Source organism: Coptis chinensis, unplaced genomic scaffold, assembly GCF_015680905.1.
Source record: "Coptis chinensis isolate HL-2020 unplaced genomic scaffold, ASM1568090v1 utg1700_pilon_pilon, whole genome shotgun sequence".
Taxonomy (NCBI): Eukaryota; Viridiplantae; Streptophyta; class Magnoliopsida; order Ranunculales; family Ranunculaceae; genus Coptis; species Coptis chinensis.
The window spans coordinates 127,298-153,120 of NW_028238111.1; the positions used below are offsets into that span (position 1 = coordinate 127,298).

The following is a 25,823-nucleotide window of genomic DNA, read 5'->3' on the forward strand; positions in this document are numbered from 1 at the left end:
GTTGACCACCAAACTTAGGTTTCATTTTGCTAAGTCTTTTTAAAAGGGTGATCACCATATGTTAACTAGACCACTGCAAGGCAGTGGGGGCGTGAGCCGAGGTGGAGAAGAAAAAAGAAGAAATGAGTTTGTAGTAGGAAGAGAGAGTTAGATTTGGTTGAAAAGAAAAAAGAGAGGAAAAAAAAGAGTGAATGAAAGAAATTGAAACTGTGTAAATCACTCTTAAATTGTGAAAACAGTTTGGAAAAGCCAAGACGGGAAAATGAAAAAAAGGAAGTATAATCAGACACAAAGTAAGGGTTATTTAGGAATACGGACAGACACATAGAAGAGTGACACGTATGAAGTGGTTTTTCGTGCTCACGGATTAGTTAATAGAAGAATACTCAAAATATTCCTCCAAAATATATGAATAGAAAACATATAATCTACGACATGCTTCCAATAACAGCAGTAGCATTGAAGAAAAAGCACATTACCGCATTTCAAACGCAGAGAACCTTGGAAGTAGCGTAAAGTACTCATGACCAAATAATCTATTGCATATATGAGCAACTTCCCAACAGCCCAAAAAATATAAGAAAAAATAAAATAATATGTATTGAATCCTCGGGGAATTAGAGTTCTGACAAAATGGCAGGTATGTAATGAGAGAGCTCTGCTGTGAGGGACTGAAACCCATTCACAAGCTGCGTGTGGAAATCCTGATCTTCCTCGCCAATCAGCCTAAAGTGAACTCTTATTGCACGCTTGCAAACTGCCATGAATTCGAGGAGTGCAGCAATGAGTTGCTGTAGTTCCTGCGACCGCAGTCTGGTCGCAGGCTCGCCCGAAAGAAAAGCAGTGCACACACTCAAGACACCACTATTCACCTGCAAATAAGGTAATTTATTTTGTGTCAATCTCATATGAAGAAGGTCTGTGCAGTTCAGTGAAACTAGGCGAGTTTTATATATAAAAAACACTAGTCAGATCAACCAGCTGAATTTCAGCTTTAGGGTCTATTCAGGGACGCATGATTCTTGCTTAAATATATACCATCACAAGAAATAGACCTCCTATTGTCAACCTTGAAAACTTTAGAAGCTTACCTGAACTGCAACACTGCCTTGGAGTATTCTCTGTAGACTCTGGAGACGTGGGAGTTGATCACCTTCAGAGCTGCGAGGTTCCTCAAGTTCGTTTCGTAGTGCAGCAGTCCGAGTTTCAATCATCCCGATGGCATTTTCCACTGGGGAGAACTCGAGAGATTCAGATTTAATCACCAAGAGCCGATTCACCAAGGCAGGAAACGAACCGTCTGTTTGTAGTACAGTGCGCCTTTTCCATTGGTCTTCCAATCCACCCTGGGTCTTACCATTCTTTGTAAAAGGGGTGTCAAACAAGAAACGGTCAAAGACACGAGCACGCATGCTTCCAGTGGAAAGAGAGAAGATTCTCTCTCTTCTGCTACCTAGATCCTCATCTTCCATTATAGGGTCGACTGCCGTTATTTGCAGATAGCAGACACCAGGTACCAACTCATCAGCATTAACTTGTCTTGAGTCGGGAATTATGTGCAGGGTATGATCGCCATCCATCTTAGCTTCATATATGTGACTAAGCTTCTCCATTATATCACCCAGCCGTACATCACGAGGCTCTCTGTATACATATTCCTGTTTGTCCAGCTTGCTAAAGCGGTCTCCATAGAACCCAACTCGATAATATGTGGCATCGGTGAATGGTATTGGACTAGACTCCTGTTCAAGGATTGATTCATAGATGCTGGTTAATGATGTATGGCATTTCGAAAGCTGCCCAAAAGCCCTGCGGCTTTTATAAACTGGAATTATGAGCTCCAGTATGCTCGCACAGAAATGATGGAGTTCCGCTTGAGAGAAAAGCTTATTTGCAAGTTGTAGGTATTTGACAGCAGAGTCGACTGTGAGTTTTGATGCACCATAACCCTCTACCTCAGCAGCAGAAGCTTCAGTAGTTATCTCACCACTGACCATAGGGCAAACCTTTCTCAGAGCGGCCACATGATCTCTGTTCCACACTGCATCATTTCTTCCCACAAGGGCCTTTGAAGAAATAATATAAAATTTCAAGTAAAGGATAAGGTGTCTGTAAGCATAATGTGAAGTGCTTAGCTTTCCAAACTTAAATACACTATAGCCTTAAAGAGGCATGTTTAAAGTATATCGGTTACAAGAACCTGCAACAAAAGGTTATCTTTACCTGCATAATAACACCTGCAACAGCAACTGCACATTCCGCAGCTTCAGCCCATGATTGCATCTCTTGATGTGCATCACACAAATGAAGTAACCACATTATATGAAGATCTGGCACTGGGGCATATGCAACCGCTAGTCTATAAAAGCTCTCAGCAGCGGCATATCTGTCGACTGTCATCACAGATGCCTGAGAAATGACAATCGATCCAATATTAACTTAGACAACTTTTCACATAGGAATTAATGCTGACAACACTGCAAAGATATGTTTGACTTACCAAAAGGGCATGCTCTAGGTTGGCGTCAAGGACCTGAAGAAGATTGTTGGATAGATGTTTCACTTCTGACCAAGACCATCGATCCTCTGTTGTACCTTCAGGAACTGCCATAAGAGAGCTACCATGAAGTCCACATTCTTGTAAGAGGTCAGAAGTCCTAAGCTCATCTGCCATTTCAACCAAAGACATTCTCAAACGCCGAGCTTCACCACTCTCTTCCAGAGATCCATCAGACTTCATCTGAGTCACTTGTACATCAGACATCAACTCTGATAAGGTAATTGTCAGCATGACCCTCAACCTTGTTGTTCGCATGAAGTAGTAGAAAGAACTCTGTGAGTGAACACAAAGATTTTTAGTCAGGAAGAGTTACACAAAGTCACCATGGTTTTAGGTATCAATGACCCACCCTAATGAGTATCTGAAGCCCAATTACTGCCCACTTCCTGATATTATCATTACGAAATACTCCAAGTCGAAGAAGATGAAATGCAATTTGCTTTAGGAACCTGTCATTCTCCCTTGCCATCAAAGTTGCCCCATGAAGACTGAAGACACTATTGAAGACAGGAACTAATGCCTTCCAAAAACCTAGAGGTTGGCTTCTAGAGAAGAAGCTCACAAATATGGATGCAACACAATCCAACTTCCCATAATCAGTTGTAATACTGTGAGACGCTGCAGCGACTGAAAATTTCTCCATTACTTCCAGAATCTGGAGACTAACAGCAGCACTCAAATTCTCTTCCCACATTTCCTGAATGAACGGATAATATGTCAAGTGTTTAAGCTCCAACTACACGCAATAAATATAAGGGTTAACGCATATTACCCCCCCACTAGATGAGCCAATTAGGATTCCCTCCCCTAAATATACACAAAAAAAAGTCATATTGGGTTGACCATGTTTTTTTTGTGCGTATTTGGGGGAGAGACCCTAAGTGGCCATCTAGTGGGGGCATAATACTCGCTAACCCTAAATATAATGAGTAACAACAATGATAACGCATACCAATTTTTGCCTCAATATAGGGTGCAATGATTCCCTTAGGGCTCGGCTTGAAGCTCCAATCCTCGAAGACTGTGCCTGTGCCAGAGCTTCTCTTAAGGAATACGGTTGGCTGGGCGAACTTAGTTGTGGACTGACTTTCTGCCACAAATAACTGCTCTCCGGTGTCGTCTGAGGCTATGTTAAAGAGGTTTAGAATGGTTCTTCCAATACACCAAATTAAAACACCAAAAAAAATATTTTACATTAGTGAAACGATTCAGCATAACAATTACGCTATCCTTGGAAGAGTTCTAATTTGATCTCATGGATGACTCTGCTAAGTATTGGGTACCATGAAGCCATGAGCTATTGTCTACAAATTTTGAATATGATAAAGAACAAGAGATTTAGGATGTATGCAGAATTGAAAAGAAACTGAAAAGGCAAACATACTCTAACTTCTTGTCGAGATGCCTCAGAAAGATAATTGTTTATTGCAGGAGAAAGTCTATCAGAGTATTTTGGTGAAACAGGTCCTTCTCCATCTGGGCTACGAGAACTACACCCCATAAGCATGCTGTCAGCTGGTCTTTTGTGCTGTAAAATATGTGATACAATATTTTATGAAGGTTAACAGTCAGAAATGCAGTAACAAAAGAGAATATATACATATATAACAAAAGATATGAAGAAAGAGAACAAAAGGAGAATGCATCTACAACTGAAGACTATTTAGGTTTAAAGTGAGTTAGTGTTATATAAATAACGCCGTGTAGGTTAATGAGGTCAAAAAGAGAACATCCAGGAAACAAGAACTTTGAAACATAGTTTAGAGCCCAATGGTTATGCTATGTTACATGGCACGCCATATTTTGAAAATAATCCGTGTCGGATACGTATCCACGTGTCCGTGTCGGAAACATATTGTATGTGATATACCTCATTTTTTTATATTTCACAGTCAAACACTACGTATCCATGTTGGATACGGACACACCTATCTGTGTCAATGTAACTTGGTTTATATTAAAATAAAAAGAAAGGAGCATAGAAGCTATTTTAATTCTCGGATAAATAGTTGGCAAAAATACATATAAAGATGATATGAAGTAACGGAAAATGTAATAAGGTTTATAGCATAAAATGAAGGAAAACAACTCACTAATACCAAGGTGCCAATTACTGTTCGTGGCTCCATTATCTACACAGATATATCTATTCATAGCAATTAGGTTGTGTAGTTGAAGAATAAGTGGAGGCTTGGAAAGGAATGTGATGGGGTACATTTTACTCCAATGGAATTAGATTTATGAAAAGAAAAAGGAAACGGAGCACCTTACTTTTTATTGGCTAAATAGGAAACATGTTCATCCACATTCAAGGAAAACTGTTAGAAACTTAGGCTCGAGCTCCAAAGTTCAAAACAAGCATTTCACCTTTGTTGAAATGAAAGTAATACTACCGTCCCATACAAAAGGCAATCCATAACCTCCAATCAAATCACATTTAATCAGAATTGAATCTACAACTAAATTTTCAAGCTGAATATTAAAGAAGTCAAAGTTGTACGCAGGTGTAACCTCAAAAAGAATAAGGCATTCCTCCAAGAGTTTGAAAAATAATCTGGTCCTTGCAATACTTTGTTGCCATGCCTTGACCAGTGATGCATCATCCAGGTTGCGGACAATTTGCATAATGACAATTAGTACTTCACGCTTCTCAACAGAATTCAGGTTGTAAAAGACTGGCATTTCATCTAGGATCTGCAAACAAATAGCACAAAAAATTAAATCACGTGAGTGAAAATCTACAGGAACTAGAGGAGTGCTGAATAAATAGGAATGTAATAATTTGATGGCACACATGTACGATAAATAATTGTCTCAGTGAAACAACTGGTTTGCAGTGTCAATCTACTCCTTGTCGTTTGTACTAAGTGACATAAGAAAAATCAAGCTATAAGCAATGGATTCAACTTTTTACAACAGAAGCTTCAGTCAGGAGATTACTATTTCATGTATTCATATTCAAAAGAGCAGGAACAAACCTTGAGGCTACACTACAGCACCTACCATAGAGATCCTCAGACGATGTAAGCAAAGCTTACAATTTTTTGAGGTTTACAACTGCTATATATGTAAAACTTCAGGATGGGGCAAAGGTGAAGTTTTAATATGTTCAAAGGTTTACAACTGTTCTCAATATTTTGCTTAATAAATAAAAACTTCACCTTCAAACAAATAGCCTAGACAGTTCAACCCACAAACAATCACTGAGTGGAAAAGAGGCCTTGTACAGATGTGGAAATCCACCAAGAGAAGGTTAAGAAAGTGTACAACAAAGGTTACTGAATACTGATGCTCAACACAGGCACATGATTCACACAATCCCCTTCAATCTTCTTGCTGCCAGACCATCATCTCCCAGGCTTCCAAGCGTCCTTTGTCTAGCTGCCAACCATACTTCCAAGTGTCTTTTGTTTCTTCATAATCCAAATCCACAATCATCATTCTCAAAATCTCTAGCTCAGACAGCAGAAAATCAAAACCGCAAACACATCCACTTCTAACTCGTCATTTCTCCAAGTAATAGCAGCGAGATGATTCAAATGTGAATGGTCTTTCTAGACCTCAGAGTGGGAAATGCTTGAGATTTCTCTCTCAATTTGGATATTTGTTGATTAAAATAGAAGGTTAGAAAAACAACTTGACAAACTCTCGTGAAAATCTCAAGATTCTTGAGTAAGGTTCAAAAAGGAAGAAATCGAGAGTACTCTAAGGTCCAATCTATTATCTTCTATTCTTCTTAGACGCTACCGATCCCCCTCTTAGTTCTTTTTGCTACTTACCAATATTTTAACACATCATGGGCGAAATCTGACATTTTCCCTCAAAATATTCACACAGGGACAGAGGGCCAACAAATTTTTTGAACCTGGATTATAAAAAATCCATTGCTGTTGTAAGTCATGCTATTGCTAATATTCTGAAATAGTGTGCAACAGGTATGAAACTTTCATAGCATACATAGATATGAGCCACAATGCAAAATGAAAGGATTGTGATAGAGAGTTCAATGGTTTGATATAACCTGTCCAATTAGTGGAAAATATAGCTGAGCAATATATAATTTATCCTCGTGCTTCTGGTATCGGACATCAAATTCATGCTTGCACATCAAAAATACTAAGATGCGCGCCGCCTGAGGACAAGGAGACATTATAGTGTTAGATACGAGCAATAATCATACAAGACCATATCGACTTTATAAAATGTTTACTAAAGAATATACGCATCCACTGAAAAAGATTACACCGAAATGATGGAACATATTCAAGGTTCAAAATATCCATAAAATCTGATACATTGGAAGCCAAGAAAACAATATATATCTTGATTGGAACATTTCTACATTCAGGCAAAAAATTAGAAATAAAAAAGAGGGAGAAACATACGTAAATATTTTTCTCAGTTCCCATTAACGACATATATGGGTAAATCTAGCCAATATTTTCTAGTTTGGACCCTAAACATATCAACTAGTGAATTCACCTTAGCCCGTTGAGAAACATCGTCATGATCCCACGTGAGGAATAATTCCTGAATCAAAATTGATGAAAGATAGTTCCTGCAAGAAGAGACGTAAAAGTAAATCTACTTTGATATGAAAAGCAAGGAGTTTGATATGAAAAGCAGTATGTTTACAAACATGACAATGTTGACACGTGTTAACCAGCCTTTGAAACGTGTCCACAATCCGCACGCTTTAGGCACATTACATGACCCTTGAAAAATCTCTGGGCAAGCCTTATACACAAGTCTAGCAACTACTACTTGGGGTTTGGTAACCATGTCTCAGTAGAAAGATCTCAGAATTTCCCAAGCATACCAATTATACTAAAAAATTTGACTTGTAGTTTTGGAGTTTCGGAAACAAATATGGTATTTTGGAGTTTCGGAAACAAAAAATCTCTCTGCCCTTAACATGCTTACTTCTCAGTTCTTGCATATTGACGTTACACTATAAATAAGTGAGATTAGATCAGAAGCCCATGATTTCAAGATGATGATCTATCCAAATGCATTCTGAGTTGTGATCATCTTGCATTGTCTTCATCAGAAGCTGGGAATCAGGATCGATAGATGAATTTGTTTAGGTCTCAAGTTCATTTTCTTTTTTCTTCTTTTTTTTCCTCTGTTGATTTATTAGTATAAAAAATGCAAGTTTGTAAAGCCCGATTCGACAAAAGAAAATATGTCTATATACAAATTGGCCAATGAAGGGATCTTAAATATGCTTGTTAATCAAATCTAAAAAATGGTATCGAAAAAATAGGACGAAGATTCATTCAATAGATACCTATCTGAAGGATCTCTCCCTGGCATTTCCACGAAAAGGTCATGATCACATACTATCTGTAGAAATGTAAGCTTGCAATCATGCAGAACTGATTGACAAACCCCAGAGAACTTATCCATGTACAATGACACCTGTGGAAAATGAGAAGACCTTACTATTGAGGCTGAAGTAAACAACTGCAACCAATAACATTTTCCCACAGCTTCATAAAAAGAATCGACTTGATCAACATACCATTGAAAATGTTGAAGATAATAATAATACTAACAATAACAATAACAAAAACAAAAACAATAATAGTAACAATAACGACTATAATAATAATAATAACAATCATCATCTTTCATTAAGACATTTAACCTGATATACCTAGTACCTCCCTCTAATAAATATACTCTTAGGGAGGAATGTAAGCTTCAAGCTTTGGCTTTAATATAAAGGTGGGGGTCTGCCTTAACCCCAGCTTAACTTTTCAAAAATAAAATAGAAAGTACAGATTCCTTCACATACTAAACCCCAGTTTTCAATAATAGCAATGGAAATATGGTGAAGGGTTCCATAATTCTTACCTACAGGCTACAGCAAAAGATAACCATGTATTCCACTACCATATAGTCATTTAAAGACTGATCAAAGAGAACATACCAGTTCAAAGACTTGACGGGGCTCTATAATCGACAAAAGATCATAACAAAAGAAAGCCAAACTGCTATTCAAGCGTTTTGCTAAGCTTAGTCCCTTCTTACAACGTTCATGCACCTCTGTAAGAAGGCAATCATACAACTGCATGATACATCTGAACACACCTTCTTTCAGTTGCAATGGTGGAACATCTTCACCTACATAAAACAGAGAAGAGGTGAAATAAGCATTAAGGCATATCAAACCTCGCCATATACTACACTACTACAGTAAATGTTTCTCATATTCCCTCCAGCTTCCCTACTACTCTTCTTGGGAACAAAGTGCAACAAGCACTGGTGTGACATTTAGTAACCGAAGCTCTCTGATCAAAGAGATGTTCTATCACCCTCAGGCCTTATCTAAGTTACTTAGATAGGATTGTGCCAACAAAGCACAGATATGAGAACAGGAGCAGAGAGCTTTGGTACAGCGTACAACAGTACCAAAGGAATCATGCCAACCAAAACAGACCTTAGACACCCTTGAATCAGCACCAAAACAAATTAAGAGAATTTGAGCTCTAAGTAACATACACCAAATTTAAGAACATTCTTTCAGATCAACTGTACAAAATTTTGAGGGATTCACAATTACCTAGAGGAAGACTATGGTAGAAAAGGCGATTTTGCTCCAATGCCATTGATTTTACTATAAGCTCCAAAAAAAACCAAGCCATTGCCAAGACATCGTCATAAACTGGCCCCACACGGTAGCCTTTAGCCTGCATAACATAAAATTAAAGACTTTCTACAAATCAATTTGATGGAATAAACAAGGCCTTAATATAGAATGTTTTATCCTAATAATAATGCAATACAAGAAGTTCCAACTGTGGGAAGAAAAGCCAAAAAGTCGTTTGATATCAATCTCTGTATAAGATCACAGAGAAAATATATACAACAAATGCAGTGGTAGAGAGTAGCCCACTAGCCTGTGACATCTATCAATAAAAAGACAAAAAGTAGATTGTAACATCAAGATTTTGCCAATAAAATCCATTTTTCTGCCTAATGGGACTTTCTATCGTTTCCAGACCATTCTGATCCTGAAAATTAGATTTTATTGAGGACAAGCTTCTTGAAATTTCTTGGCTGGTCCATAGGTGAGGCCATAGATACGAGCCGCTAGTCTACTACCTATTCCTTTGGCAGTGATTGACCAAGTGATGACTTAAAACATAGTCAAGTTGATGTGGTCATCATAACTTGCGATAAGCGAGGCACGGGAAAACCAAGTCCAAGTACACTTCAAAGTTTTTCATTACTGTTATTTAATTTTATTGCTAGGAACTACTTTCAGTAAATTTCAGCTTTAGTAAGACTTTTCTGTTCGCTCGGATTCTTATTACACAACGAATCCCCGCTATTATTAAGTGCCTGTAACTTAAATTGACAAGCACTTTTTAAGTATAAAGCTACAAATGAAAGTTGTGCTTTTTTGTGTCATTCTTTTGGAAAGAGATAATTATTTATTTGTGTTGAATTAGAGATCTAGATCAAAACCATAACCCCAAATTCATTGGTCTAATCCCTATTATTTCTTCCAGCAAAGGGGTTCCTGTCAATTTTGGTATCAGTGTAAAATAGCTCCTTGGAGAATTGAAAAGTTACTTTTTAATTCAATCTGCACTGTCAAGATCCCTATGGCTGGGAAAAGAGGTAAGGGACCCCCTCCTGTAGTAAACAACCCACGTAGAGAATATTGGAGAGACCATCCTGGATGTTAAGCACAGGTCCCGAGATTGATTCAATTATAACCAATGCTCAGGAATTGCTTTTGGCACAAAACACAGGCAAAGGAAGCACCCCAGGTGTCCACAGGAAAAGCAGAAAGTTTTTTTTTCCCGATAAAATCCATTTCATTCCATCTAAAATAAAAGGTTACATGATACAATATTATATATGAGTCTTAAGTTGCAAAGAGCTAGTAGACCACTCAAATGTGAACACCTATGTTACAAGAGTGTTCCAATTGCATAGGAAATCACTAACATCACCCCTTTAAATATCAGACAAGCACAAGAGGAATCCTACAAAGCCTCTATGATCTCCTCCATTATCTTGTGAAAGGTCGTCTCCTTTGCTTTGAAGATCCTTAAGTTCCTCTTCCAAAGTGTCCACACAATTGCGCTTGGAAAATGATATGCTAACCACTTAGCTTTGGTTGTGAGTGATCCCGCTATCATATCGCTTACCAAAGCTTCTTTGATGTTTGAGGGCGGTACGCAAGGTTTGTTGAAAGACGTAAAGAAAGTATCCCAAACTCCAAGTGCAAATAGACAAGTCACAAGAAGATGATCCCCACTCTCCTCCTCCCCTTTACAAAGGGCACAAAGGTTTGTTAAATTCAATCCTCTCCGAGTTAGATTGTCAATAGTTTTGATCATTCCCAAGTAAACTAGCCAACACAAGAATGCAACTTTGAAGGGAGTAGTATTCCTCCAAATTCTTTTGTACAAAAATTTAATGATTACCTCTCCTTCTCCAAGGGACATCGAAGCAAAAAAAATTGGCAAAGACTACGAAGAAGGATTTTACCGTGAACTCCTCTTTCTCCTCCCAAAGCCACTTCCTAGCGTCCTCCTCCCCAAAAGTATTCCGCATTAGGTAATTGGAAGCTAAGAAAGCCTCATAGCTCTCTAACTCCCAATAATTTAGGCCTTTTCTTAGTTGTGTATTCCACACCACACTATTATTAACCCTTTCCATATAGTCTGAAACCAAAGTATTTTTGCTACTCACCAAGTTAAAAATATTAGCAAATTGCTCTGACCATCCAAACATCCTCCCAAAAGGAAATAGTATCTCTGGTACCGGGCACAAATGTAACACATTTCTTAAATTTATGACATCCACATGCTATGCCCCTCCAAAGGGTTTCTTCCATAAGAAAAGGTACTTTCCCATGCCATTTACACTCCCCTTGCCCATACTTATCCACCACCACTCTCCTCCGAAGACAGTCTTCCTCTTCTCCATACCATTATAGCCATTTTGCATACAAAGCTTGGTTCACGAGCAAAATGTGTTTACAACCCATTACCCCCTCTTCCTTTGTAAGACAATATATCTCATTTCACCATAGAGTTGGAAAACAAAATGTCTTTCTGCTGGAGGAAGGACCAGATTGGTGAAGTCTGCTCTTGCCAATATTCCAAATTACTATCTTTCGCTGTTTTTGATCCCTAAAGGTGTTGCTAGACACTTGGATAAGATTAGTCAGAGATTCTTTTGAGGTATGGGAGGAAGGGAAGGCTAAGATGCATATGGTAAAATGAGATAGATTGTCTTACAAAGGAAGAGGGGGAAATGGGTTGTAAACACATTTTGCAACCAAGCTTTGTATGCAAAATGGCTATAATGGTATGGAGAAGAGGAAGACCATCTTTGAAGGAAGACCATCTTTGGAGGAGAGTGGTGGTAGATAAGTATGGGCAAGGGGAGAGTAAGTGGCATGGGAAAGTACCTTTTTCTTATGGGAGAACCCTTTGGAGGGGGATAGCATGTGGATGTTCCAATACTTGAACCTCCAATCGTGTTTTAGCCTCTAGTGAGATTCTATCTAAATGAATACCTTCAAGGCAAGGTCTCCATCTACGTGGCTCTCTACAAAGATTCTCATAGTACTGTACAACAAGATTTGCGATGACTTCCTTATCCTCCTCAAACACACCACCAATCTGGAAAAGCAGGAAGTTGTGGGTGATAAACATGATATGGAAGTAGAAGTTGTCGCCAACAACAGAAGTAGCGCCACCTAATGGGTGTGCTTAAATTGACGACACCAACCCCTTTTCTTGAGGATGTAAGATCAAAAGGCCATAGAACCCTTTAGTGAGCCAGGGCATCAACATCAACTTAACTACATTCAATCCAAACATATATTTTCCTGGTATGATTGCTGATATTGTAAGATCCATGGTAAGGAAGTATCACTTGTGGATAGAAATACGCAAATACTATTATTTTGTTAATGTACTCAAGCTGGAGTTGAACACAAGAAGACAAAGTTGCCAACATGTCAACCATAAGCGAGTGGCCCAATCCTAAGATAAGAAGGATTTGACATGACAAACATGAGTGTCACACTCAGAAATTGATAAAAACATGAGTGACATGACAAACATGTGACGACACTTATAGAGGTTTGAAAATGAAAATTACGATTCTTTAGGTAAAATAACATGAGCATGAAAACAATCTAAAATTCACCTTACTGCGGGCAAGACTTCCCCAAACAGTGGACAAGCCCGGATAAACTGCTGGCTGACGACCCCCAAAGTCATCAAAAGCATAGTCAACATAGTTAACGAGAAAACGGTTTCTCTCAACACCATCTGAGGATTCCTGTTGAACCCTGCATACAAGCGAGATAATAATAGCTTGAGCTCCTCACCCGAAAAGAAATGTCACATAAACGTCATGTGGTAACGTATGTCAAACTCCAGTTCAAATGGTCAAAGTTGGTCAACAACTGCTCTCCTAGAATAGTCAACATAGCATCCCACTGGAAACAAGTTCCGGTATATAACTGAATTTGTATATCTTTCCTGAAGATGTAAATCAGGCCATGCATTTTTTTTTTTTTTTTTTTTTTTTTTTTTGAAAGATGGAAGATATATTACTGATGTGGCCAAAGATCAATTAAATCAACACGAAGCAGCTAACGACTTAGACCATTACCCCTTACCCCATACATGATGATATTGCCTCATTGCCCAACTATCAAAGACAGAAGTAGGGAATTAACAGACCCAGAACAAGACACCAGTAAAAACAACGCCCAAAATACAAAAAACATCGACCCAAAGAAAAGCATATTCAAACAAATCGGGCCATGCATTTAATAACCATAACCAAGGCATACCGAGTTAAGATATTGACCATCGCTCGAAAGGCAGCAACCTGTAAGAAACAAATAATTAGATGAAGGAACCTGATTAAATTCGAAACAAACAATAACAAGATGAAAGCAACATTTAGATAGAATATTGGATTCCAAACTCAAGGCAACTACTCGTCCACAGTGAACACAGATAACTGATCAAATATATACATCATCATGTGAACTGACCATTTTAGATTAATTTAAGGGATTACAGAATGATGCATGCAGAGTAAGAATATTAAGTCAGCTACTACACAGTGAAATCATATACGAGATATTTTTTAAAAAAAATTGAAAACAAAAACGTTTGAATAGATTATTGCTTATGCACATAAGCAATTTGGTTGTGCCTGAAACATACATACAAAAGAGCACCCAAACAAAGAAACAAAGGAGAAATGGAATCACTACTATTGTAAAACATAGTCGACTAAAATTAAGCAGAAATAATATACAAGCACAGGGATATGAAAAGACCTGAAGGGTTTCACCGCCATCGCCTATTAGATGGAGAAGCATATTCAAGATTGGTTGTAGGAACTGCAGCAAGGCAGTCGAATCAACATTCTTCAAGCTGTTGATGGCCTGCATTAAACAGTTGTACTCTCCTTATAATAACTCCGCACAGAAAATATGAAGGAACTCAAAAGCTCTTTTATTCAAATGGTAGCTATTTTATACTAGAAGAAAATCAATTCCTTGATACACACAAGTTGAATGACCAATAAGAAAATCATACTATAGCAAATTTTTGGTGGAGACAATCAAATAAGTGTCTTAATCGGCACTGTTAGTTTATATGGACTCTGTGACCTCTAAACCAAACATGCATGCTTACCATATCCACTGACTGGAGGATATTGTTCTCAAATGGAAACACATAGTTGGTGACTTTATCATTTGAGAATGAGAGTCTTGTATCACATAGCTTTTAGTGTTATGTAAAGGTTAATGATTGAAAACTCCAGACTAATCAATTATAACTCAATCATAGTAGTACTGCAATATGAACAGTGAGGATAACAGTGTTGACATTTATGAGTGTCCCCGAGCTTACTCTAATATATTAATAGAATTGACCTTTCACATAAGTGCGAGCTTATAGAGAAATTGGTAATTTAACATGGTATCAGAGTCATTGGTTTCTGAGAGGTCTCGGCAACTCCTATCAGATGAAGATGTCTAGTCTTTTTGCTTGTGTATTTCCAACGTGTCCCCTGAGAGGGAATGTTGACATAAATGAGCCTCTAATATATTAATAGAATTAATCATTCACATAAGTTCGAGCTTATGGAGAGATCGACAATTTAACATTTAACATGGTATCGGAACCACTGGTTTCTGAGAGGTCTAGAGTTCAACTCCTGCCAGGTAAAGACGTCTAGTCTTTCTACCTGTGTATATCCAGTTCAACTCTTACCAAGTGAAAATGTCCAGTCCTTCTACCTATGTATTTTCAGTGTCCCGCTGAGAGGGAGTGTTGACATATATGAGTGTCTCCGAGCCAACTCTAAAATATTAATAGAATTGACATTTCATATGAGTTCGAGCTTATGGAGAAATTAGCAATTTAACAAACAGGAGTTATATCCATCAGGTACTTGTATTTCGCAATAATAAAAGACAAATAACATGAGATGACAGGACAGGAATTTGAATGAACAGTTCTCAAAGTCAGGGACTTGGTGTTTCCACTACGATATCCAAGGATCAGAACTTGCACCGTTGTTAGAGTGACTAACAGTTGGGAGCAAGCAAATTCAATGGTAACATGGAGGAAGACGATGAAGACTTGGCAGAAAAAGTTCACTTTTTCAGGATCTTAAAATGGCAAGAATCTTTAAAATATACTATATTTAGTTATTGGCATTATAGTCGGATTTAATTAAGTTTTAGTTGGTTTCTAATTAGGACTCCTTATACTCCAAGGATTTATTTGTATAACTAAGGCCTATGGCCTCATTAATTAGTTGGTTGATTTATTGAAAAGAACAGTGTGATTTTCGGATTAAAGCATGTAGATTTTATGGTTCTTCTAAATTAGGATAGGGTTTTAATTAGCCTTAAATTATCATTGATGTTCAATTGAAGTTATGTCCACCTTCAAGAACACATCAAATTGTTTCATTTACCTGTCGACTCAATCCAAGTTGTACGACTTTAATCAGGAATCAGACAATTCAGACATAAGGATGGTGTGGTGGTGCCCATGCTGACACGATGAACATAAAAGATGAACCGCACAGTACGAAGAAAACAAGTAGAAAAGTACCTCGAGAAGTTCTGAACCCCAAGGAGGGCTTGTACGTAGAGTATGTCTGTCGTATTCCAGAAAAAAATCTCTAATACGCTCATTAATTGGGTACAATGAAGAGCATAATCGTAACCGCAATTTAAAAACAGTTTTCCCATCTTCCAAATAGTCCAGTCTTTCCTGCGACACAATCCATCGAGTTAAATGGTAATCAGATTGTGAAAACATAACACTTCTAATAATAAATAATATCCCCATGTGTACGAGAAAATGCATGACATCTGGAGTACCATAGAGGCATAGATCACTACTAATATGCAACCGATAATTGACATAAAGAATCTAGACTATGTTTCCATCCTTTTCACCTCACCACTTATGGAGGGGCATTGTTGGTAATGCGGAAGCATTCAAAACAATCCTTTATCAACTCGGGAATGGCATATTCAACTCCTTTAATGAGGACATATCCTTAGGTGCTCAACTTAAAATTTGAATCTACATATAAGACAGCTGGAAATAAAGGAACCAGCAAAGCCAACTATTTCTTCAAGCATATGGCCATTAGGAATTGGGATCATATACTGATTAAAGTAGCATATGATTGAGAAGCCGATGAGTTTAGTGCGCTATTCCACCTATTCCAAGTCATTTATCAAGCAAGTGCAAACTTTCCGGAGGAGTATAGGAGAATATGGATATGACAACAATTCTTAATGGTTAAATGTGGTCTCTGGTGTATAATGGTTAAACTGAAGTGAAGAACTAAGACCGCATCTCGCGCACAAAGAAGTATAGAACTACCTATGCTTTTCGATAGACAAAAAGTGACTAACTCCTAAAAACAAGAAATCTTAAATTCGGAGGGGGGGAACTAACATAAAAGGCGTGTGTTGAAATGGAAAAACCAAGTCCACAAATTCTGAAAACAATTCACATAAAAAAAATTATTTGGTTGATCTTCAGATTTTACACAATGAAATTGGCCAACGAATTGTAATAACTATAGTAAAAAGGGGACGACCAAAATAATTTCAAAATTATGCACCTTCAAATTATGAAAGGTATACAAAGGATACAAAAGAAATTGTTGAATCATTTGATAATAATCATACCTTGCCACTATCTTGGAGATAATGCGGAACCAGCTCTCTCATAATTGGCAAGGAAATTTCAGATCGCGACCTGAAATCAACCACACGGACGAAGAATATCAGAAACTAATAATTTTATCAACTTAGAAGAAAATGAAAAACTGCTTAAGAACTAGCAGAGTACACTAACTATTAAAAACTTTCTGAAAATCAGAAAGGTTTCATAGAAGTGAGTAAGAAAGAAATATATCTAATGCTATTAGAAACAAAACGACATTTAATGTGCATGGGTCTATCAGACTTTACTCCATAAGATTACCGAGCTCCAGAGAGGAGGGAAGGGAATGCAATGGGAGTAAGCATGGTCCTTATAGTTCCTAAGTACGTGTTTATATATTCTTCAGAAGTTATGAGAAGTGAGATATCAGGTGTAAATGAAAAGAATACATACTGAGCATGCGTAGACAATGGGAGTGCAGCATATCCAATTACCACCTGCAAATTCAAATCACAGAAAAGTAGAAACCTATATTTCATACACTGGATTGCAGCAGCAATATATAATTTGCCAGAACCATTTACTAAATGAAGTACGAGAGTACATAAAAAATAACTGAAGCAATGAGGTAACATATCCAAAAAGGCTATCATATCCATGAAAAGTTGAGTACTATTTTGCCGTATCCAGGTAACACAGTAGGTAGTCGTTTAAGTAGAAAATAAAACCCATGTCCAATATATATTTTTTTCAAATGCAATAATAACGAAAATAACTGAAGAACCACCAAAGTATGCACAAGAATGTAAAGCAGTAAATTCAAAAGAATGCATATCCAAATAATGTCTATCCTGACTCAACAGTCTGGACTTGCAACACTTACAAGAATACTTTACAAACACTTACTGGTTTTGGAGCTTCTACTTTAGTTTGAAGGTCAATATGAAAGAACGTGAATAACAAGTGTTGCTGTGGTAGCAAAACAGCAGGCAAGCAAAGTTTGATTTCATCATGGTAGCAAGCCACCCTAGCTCCAATAGCAACTTGCGTGTGACCCCATTTCTGTAGTGGTGCACCTTGGTCCCTTGGAAAAATCACCTTGTACAATAATACCTCATGTTAGTATTTTTCTATCAGGATAGAAATAAAGAAATAGTTTGTCATTACCTCTAAAGGTTGTTTATGGGCTTCAGCATCATCCTTTCTCAGTTCTACACGTACAAACAAATTCCTTTTCCGGCTCAAACTGACAGTCAATGGATATATATAAAGATAATGAAGAAGCTGTGCAAAAGGCTCGCTTCTTGTCATAGTACGAAAATCGAAAGCTTGAAACTGCCACATTAAATTCAGATAATAGTCAGAACTTATGGCACTTGTACAAAGATAATACTGTTAGCTAATAATTTGTGAGTCCGAAAAACTAGACTTTTAAGGATTTTCCAGACCTGAAAGTTCTGGTTTTATTTGGTCAGGAGAAATTAACCATATCAAGTACTTGTAAAAGGCAGTAAGTAAGTACTATTATCGCCTGAGGCACTCCTTATTTAAAGAAGAAATGTGTGTCAGATATGGCACACGGACATAACGAAGGTGATGTACCTCAATTTTTGGTACTTCACCGTGTCGGATACCAATTCCTGTACCCATATCAATGTTACTTATAGCTTAGGAAATGTCTTGTTTGCATTCAAAAAAATAATTGAATGTCGTCCTGGATAGGATACACAAATGGGGATACATACTCCATAAAGCCAACAAGTAAATACAACAAGGTCCAGATGATGATGATGATGAGTCCAAAACTCACGTATAAAGGAGTTGACCAATTATATCAAACCACTACCGAATAAAAACAAAAAGGAAAAAAGTTAACACCATCCCGTGGGAATGGTTCACAGGCAACACGTACGAAACGGATCATTTCCTGGTAACATAGACTTTATATAGTCTTTACTCTTTAGTCTCAGCAATCCCGAGATTTTATCAGTTAATTAAATTTTCAACCACTTGCTGGTTTCAGGAAACCAACTTGACAAAACTGTGTATTCCTTGTGGTTCAGAATTTGGAATTTTATCTTTATTCCTTTTAATTCTATTATTCTTTCTCAATTTTAGTTCACCCTGTGTTCTTAATGCTGTGTTCTGGAGGGATATATAATCCCATTCCTTGGTATCTTATACTCTAATGACTAATTTTTCCCTTTTCTCCCTATTATGTGTCTGTTTCTTCTTTTATATCAAAAATGCAATTCACTGTGCACTGAGTCCATACCCTATTCTGAAACAAATTAATATACGTAAATCCAGCAGTTTCCATGCAAAAATTAATAAATAACATATATCGACCCGACCGTACTGATCCTTTGAAAAAACACTAACGGGTTTATATTACCTCTGCAAACTATGTTAGAACTTAGAAGCAGGAAACTCACTCTTTGTTCAAAGATAAGTATTGTTCATTCGACACTAACAACTCAAGGGCTTATCATCATAGTCAGTTTCTTCCAAAAAATACTCATAAATATCATGCTGCACCGCATTAATCACTTTTCGCATCAGCATGTAGTCATATTATCAATTGAGGTATATAGATCTTGCATCAATTAACATTCATAGAAAAGGATTACTACTCACATCATCAGAGCCGAGATCTGAATCATCTCCAGAAAAATTTAAACCGTTTCTCCTTGCTTGTTTTCTTTCAAGCAAGTTTGACTTGGAATGTCCACTATGAGAACCGGTGTCACCATTGCTATGACCTTTTGTAACTGCAGAGTCGGTAAAATGATCTCCGACATCAATGGATTCATTGGTCACACTGCCACTTTCTGAAATAGTATCAAAATCGGCATGGGTTGTCTGGTGCTTCGCAATTTCCAACCGTAAAACACCTTTCACAGGTTTATGAACCTTCCGCTTAGGATCCTGCCAATAAATAAACATCAAGTACAGAAAATAACAGGTAATATTTTTCTTTTTGAGTACACAAATCTCTTTTTTGGATGTTATAATACCAATTACAAAGAAAATCAACCTAACTGAGCAAAGGTAATTGTCTTTTTTGCTGAATCAAGTAAATAAATACATAAACATGAAAAGGTAATTGTAGCTAAGAAATTTTTCCATATGCATTTAGTATATAATACATAGATAAGAAGAAACACTTTATATGTACTCACACACTGGAGAAAATGTGACAAATTAAAATAATTATCCATATTATGCCATTAGACTGCATTTTGTGTTTAAAGTTCTTAAAGGAGGCTAGTTCGTACCACTTTCTGCTTCTGAACTATCCAAATTTGTGGATGGAAACTATCAGTACGCTTACATCACTTCTCTACATACATTTTTTACTATCAAGTATCAGTTAGAAGGAACATATCAAGTAATAATTCTTTTTACAGAAATTATGTCAGAGAAGTACAGCTTAGTTGCAGGATGAAATATGTGAGTAGCCACTTCTGCCACCATAGGCAACATCTGAGAAATATTATAGCTTTCAGTTGTTTACAGGAAGAAATGTAAAACTTCTTAACATACAATAAAAACAACTGGGTAATATTGCTATTATTATCCATAGCTTTTGCCAACGGTTGACTGAATTCAATTATCACAAGTTGTTTTTCCTGTGCTTCTTGGAAAGATGTGTGTTGTGGGATTCAACAGTATACTATCACAATAAACATGGTAAAACGGTAAACAGGGGTGCCTAAATTTGTTGACTAAAATTAACCTCATTCATTGTGTGCACTGAAAAATCACGAAGAGGTAGAATAATCAAGCATAAAGTAACAAGTGCAGACCACAAAAGATGAACTGGTTTCCACACCTGAAGTGAGTCCTCGGTATAGCTTTCCTTAACTTTATTTAGGTTCGATATCTCAACAACCATACAACTTCCATCTGAATATTGGGACCTCTTCCCGTCTAGGGTGATTTTTGCAACAGGTTCAGCAACACTATCTTGGGAACTTGACCCGGATATGCTAGGAGCAAGAGGACTACTGGGTGAGGCAACTCCACCAGAGGCTGAAGCATTGTTATCAAACAATGGAACCATAGCCCAAGCAAAGGACTCTTTGTAAGGCATAATTCGAGACCAAACTTGAAGTTTTTGTTTTTCTCTTTCAGTTAAGTGAACCTGTAAAAACATAAAATTATATTAAGAAATTTAAATAAATAAAAAATGGTTAGAAGTCAGACAAATCCTTAGTTTGGCATCTAGGCCTAGACTTTTCGACCGCTGTCACCTAGATGTCCTCTCATCTAGAATTTCAATCCCACGCCCATAAAATTCCAATTTAAAGAAGCTAGATCATTTGTGAAAGAAACTGCAAGGGGGAGATCAAACTTACTGGCTCTTTGCGTGAATATACAGATGGGGTAACCCCGCCTTCTTCTGAGGCAGGCTTTTCTAGCTGCACAAGTAGGCAAACTGATGCTGATGGAGCATCTAAAGAGAAAATACTGTGATGCTCAGAAGACAGTTTCACCTGGTGAATGACGATAGGAAAAGTAAATTTTTACAGTTTGGAATAAATTCAAATAACTGGACAAGCAACCATATGTATTCAATTTTACGCAAAATAGTAATAGTAACAATTATAATTATGATAATCGCATTCAGGGCTTACATCTTGCATTTCACTTGGTAGTACACGAAAATAGAAATCCTCTGACAACTTCTCTCTTCTCTCTCTATTATATAAGCAAATTGTACCATAAAAGGGCTCTACAAGACAAACAGATCAAAGTTGAGATTTGATACTGCGTTGTGATGAGCAAGTAACGGTGCAGTAACTAATTTGGAGCATATATAAGTCAGAAGAACTGTGCACCATAATCATTGATTTGAGGAAGAATGCTCACCAACTAATCCTGCTTGAAAGATTAAGGACAAAACCTTCACAGAAATCTTCAACCCACTGAGGCACACAAAGTGATATAAAAACAGATAATAAGTGTACACAGAAGCAAAATGACCCATGATGAAGCTTGAAAATCAAGCATGCACATTATATGCAAGGGGGGTATCACATAGGGTAGTAGATGATTTTTTATTTATTTTTTTATCGGTAAAACTTTCATAGGGTAGTAGATGACTGAACCTTCATTACCGTTGAAGGAAAAAGATGAAAGAAAGAAGACTAAACCTTCCATATGGTGTTGGTTGAGTTTCTGGGGATCTTTGACCAAAGATCATTGACCTTTCAGTGTCCCAATCAAAAGCTGGTTCATAAGCAGGCAGTGGGGATTCACCGAAGTGCTGCAATACATTTCTAGTTGTTAAGAAACAAATCAAACTCAATGTAACTTTTTTAAACAAAATGCAGAAAGAAATTATGTTCAAATGATGTAACTTAGATTTTTCTGAGCATTCCTTTAAAGATAAGCTTACATCAGATGATTGTCTTCCTGAAGTAGTGGGTATATCATCATCAGTAACATCTTCATTCCCAGACTGCCTTGCATTAGCAAGACATGTCTCTGCAACCGGATCAAAAGGCACAAGAGACTCATCAGTGAGTTGCTTGAGAGATTTTAATTTTTTATCCTTTATTTTTCTTTTCTTTTTTAAAATACTCAACACAGCATTCTGAAAACATCCACAATATAACCTTTCCACAATTAATACATGCACTAGCATACAAACTCTAAAGTAGCCAACAAAGAGAATCTAGGAATGCTTGCAATATTTAAATTCCAGTCGGATTTCACTCAGGGCCTTGGAAGCCATTGGATCTGGACATTCTAACAGCTATGGGCGTTACGTGCAATGTTCACTTTACATATTTCGCCAAGATATTTCAAAAGGACATCCCACAGATCTCATTCTCACCTGTTTCCATGTCAGTATCAGGGCCCTCAAAAATTTGATTTTGAAATGCAACAGGAACAATGCTTTCATAGTGTCCATACTTGTTTTCGTCTTTAAACCAATCAGCTTTATAACATTGAACCAATTCATTCAGATGTGGCCACGGTTCTAAATTTTCAATGAGCTGGCAACAAAACAAAGACGGAGTAAGCAATGAGAAAGAAACGCCGATTAATTCTTTTCCTCAGATATAAGAAAGCATTAACACGGCTGAAATACATACTATGTGTCATGAAATACATGTACATGATAGATCTCAGTGAACACTTGATACAAGTGTTAAACAAATGAACCAAAGAAAATGATAAAGTGAAACGCTTGGGAAATTAGTTACAAGTAGCAGGATTTGGTACTTCCCAATTTTTAATCAATCCTTTACCTTGATATTGTTATATAATACAGTAGGTTTACAAAAATATATATGCATAAATTGAAGAAAATCTATTTGATAATGTAGACCTAGCGTCAACATGCACTAGAAGAGACTAACAAAGGTTACAAAGCCATTATTCTTCAGAAAATCTCCATGGAACACGGTCACAGACCAAAAAAATTCCCCAAGCCACAACATCATATTTGCTACTTCTAAAATCAGAAGGAAAGTGAACATCCCCTAGGCACTATTTGGTATTACAATTTTATACCTTAAGTCACAAGGCAAACAATAAAAGTGTTGCCTCAGTATATCTAGCTAGTCATTCACGTTCACACTAGGGCCCAAATGATGACACATGCTCGAGTTCAAAGCTAGCAAGAGGAAATGTCATATGTATGAGAACAGGCTGGAGAGCTTTTTGTGAAGGTTATTATATGATAGAACAAGATTTAATATCCTAGATTACATAATGTCTTCCCTAACTCAATCTGAAGCACGAAACTTTCTAAGTGAAATATATAGTAGTATATATTTATACAGCATAAATGATAATCTGATTATCATGCACACAGTGCGTGCACAAGCACTAGTAATAGAATACGACTGAAGCCAACTGAGTTGATATGGTCTTGGAACGAAATTCCTTAATCCATGTTGACTTTCTGGTACGAGAACCTTGTTATTCGCATAAAAACAATGAAAATGAAAAACTTACCAACGAGTCCAGCTCCAAACTCCTGGTGAAGGATTGGTGTGGTATTCTTCTAAATCGATGCACATCCGCTGCATTTTCATCCATTATCTGGGGGGGAGAGAGAGTAGGTAAACATAACCAAGTTTACAATTTTATTCGCAAACGGCATTGCAAGATGTGTAGAATGTTGAGATCACAGTTTATTTAAGTACTGTCAAGTGCCATGTTACGGAGATACTACATTAAAGTAATTGGCACTGGTGCATTTCATCTCATATTAAAACAGGAGAAGAAAAGAAACCCCGAGCTCCAAGCATGAATGTATTTAGATAATAAATGTAACAGTGTAAAGTTAATGAGACGAGTGTTGTACTTGACTAAAATCAGTAGCAAAACATGTATAGTTCATCCATTTTTCCGGATCAAACCAGTTGGCTATTGACATAAATATATGTATGTATGTATGTATGAGCAGAGAGAGAAAAAGGAAGAACCTTTATGCAGTCGAGTGGAGCTGAAATCCTCGGTGGGGTAGAAAAAAGAAAAGAGAATCAATGCGAGTAGATCCAAACCCTAGAAAAAACCACTTCCCCCTTTCCTTTCTTCACGGACTTTGTAATAATAATAATAATGTTTTCTAGTGTGGGAGACTGGGAGTAGGAAATAGGTTTTAGTGTGGTGGGTAGCTGAAGAGGGAGTGGGAGAAAGTGGAAGATGGAGTGGACTCTAAGCCAGGTCAGGCACTGCCAATAGTGGTGAGAATGTGAGATGAACAGCAACAAAGAGTGCTGATGCGGGCATTATTATTGTTATTATTCTTTTTAACTTTTAAATCAAGGAAAGGGATACTAAATAAATGTAGACTCCGTGCGTCTTCTTTCTTCTACTCCATCATTCAGCAGTCGGTGCTGTCTCTAAATGTAGGAGGAATCGACGAATCGTACTTGTTCAGCAAAATCCTCTCTATTTCTTCTCTCTCTTTTAGCCTTTTATTATAGAGAAAAAATTAAAAAAGAGGCATTGGTGTTCTGAGTGTAACTGGCCGGTCTGGTTGTACTGACTACTGTTTTTTATTTTATTTTTAACTGTTCACTTCTGCTCTGCTGGGCAAGTGGGGTACTCTCCCTCCTTTTCTTTCTTTTCATTTTTTTTACTTTATCCCGTGAACCCTCAGGCTCTGGACGCAAAATAGAGATGGTCAGATGTTTTAGTCAGTTATTATCGAAAAATGTTGTACGAAATATCTTTTAGTCAGCTATTCTAGCAAAATATGTGTTTTATTATGAAAATGTTGTACGAAATAGTGTTTAAACATGAGTCTTCTCTCTCAGCCCATTTGAAGCACGAAAATACTATTATAAATCCCATGTACTCAACACCGATTAGTTACAAGTCAAATATAGACAACAGTGCAGACAAGGGGTAGGCCATTTGACGATTATATATTCTGATTATAGACTCTAAATTCAGTACATAAATTGTCAAGACGATGAGTGCGACCAGCTCTACACAAAGATGTGGAGTTATAAAAGTCACTTCATATAGACTCATCACTGGTAAAAACATGTGGACCCATTATTTATTTGGTTTTTCCATCATTTTAGCACTGATGGAGACAAAGGCAAGTAGAGCACTAATTTGAGTACTAAGAGAATGGAAATAGCATTTATTCAATTTATTGTATTGATAGATAGTTTTTTTAAAATATATAAATCATATCGTGTTTTAGTTTTGAAAAACCTTATAAGTTGTTAATTGAATCCTCTCCATGGGAATAAAAGTTCTTCGATCTTCATTTTCATTATTCTTTAGTTATTGATTTCCTAAGATCGTAAGCTAAAACTCTCTTTTGTAGGGGGTTAATGGAGCTCATGTGAGAAATCCAACTTTGTTTTTACCTTTTGGTCATTTGCTAAGAGAGTTCAAGCTTGATCGATCGTACATCATATCGCAAAATGATAGCAACTGGCCAAATTTGAAGACCTGGGTTCCAAATTTAGTAGCAGATCGCGACTACGTATTGTAGTAGCGCCCACAACTCTTTTTTAAGATCATACTCCCATTTTTTAACGACATGTGTAAGGTTAAACTGGGAGTTGAAA

At 37.1% G+C, this 25,823-nt stretch overlaps 1 protein-coding gene across 2 annotated transcripts; it reads right to left on the minus strand.

The window, feature by feature from the left end:
* Positions 1–459: 459 nt before the first annotated feature.
* Positions 460–24,729, minus strand: SPK1 (guanyl-nucleotide exchange factor). 2 transcript variants are annotated; one of them, XM_086586955.1, is made up of 31 exons: positions 24,216–24,729; positions 23,743–23,829; positions 22,613–22,775; positions 22,172–22,260; positions 21,927–22,039; positions 21,643–21,698; positions 21,408–21,505; positions 21,129–21,266; positions 20,603–20,914; positions 19,405–19,695; positions 17,935–18,102; positions 17,674–17,865; positions 17,221–17,264; positions 16,791–16,860; positions 15,694–15,855; positions 13,899–14,006; positions 13,401–13,438; positions 12,746–12,890; positions 9,129–9,255; positions 8,496–8,689; positions 7,851–7,981; positions 7,043–7,118; positions 6,582–6,692; positions 5,072–5,254; positions 3,945–4,088; positions 3,513–3,680; positions 2,910–3,257; positions 2,501–2,833; positions 2,224–2,409; positions 1,092–2,066; positions 460–872 (listed from the first exon to the last, which is right to left on the minus strand). In XM_086586955.1, exons 2-31 carry the CDS (start codon positions 23,824–23,826, stop codon positions 618–620), a joined length of 5,502 nt encoding a protein of 1,833 aa, XP_086443081.1. In that variant the 5' UTR covers positions 23,827–23,829; positions 24,216–24,729; the 3' UTR covers positions 460–617. The 2 variants fall into 2 exon arrangements, with proteins under 2 accessions (XP_086443081.1, XP_086443079.1); XM_086586953.1 differs by having other exon boundaries at positions 3,513–3,686.
* Between the last annotated feature and the right edge of the window lie 1,094 nt (positions 24,730–25,823).

What these genes read in the sequence shown, in the direction of transcription:
- SPK1 (XM_086586953.1), bottom strand. Translation starts at nt 23,826, where the DNA reads ATGGATGAAAATGCAGCGGATGTGCATCGATTTAGAAGAATACCACAC. An exon ending in TGATACTGACATGGAAACAG is followed by an intron (nt 22,261 to 22,612) that starts GTGAGAATGAGA and finishes ATCCGGTTGCAG; the next exon opens with AGACATGTCTTGCTAATGCA. An exon ending in AAGGCAGTGTTGCAGTTCAG is followed by an intron (nt 873 to 1,091) that starts GTAAGCTTCTAA and finishes CCTTATTTGCAG; the next exon opens with GTGAATAGTGGTGTCTTGAG.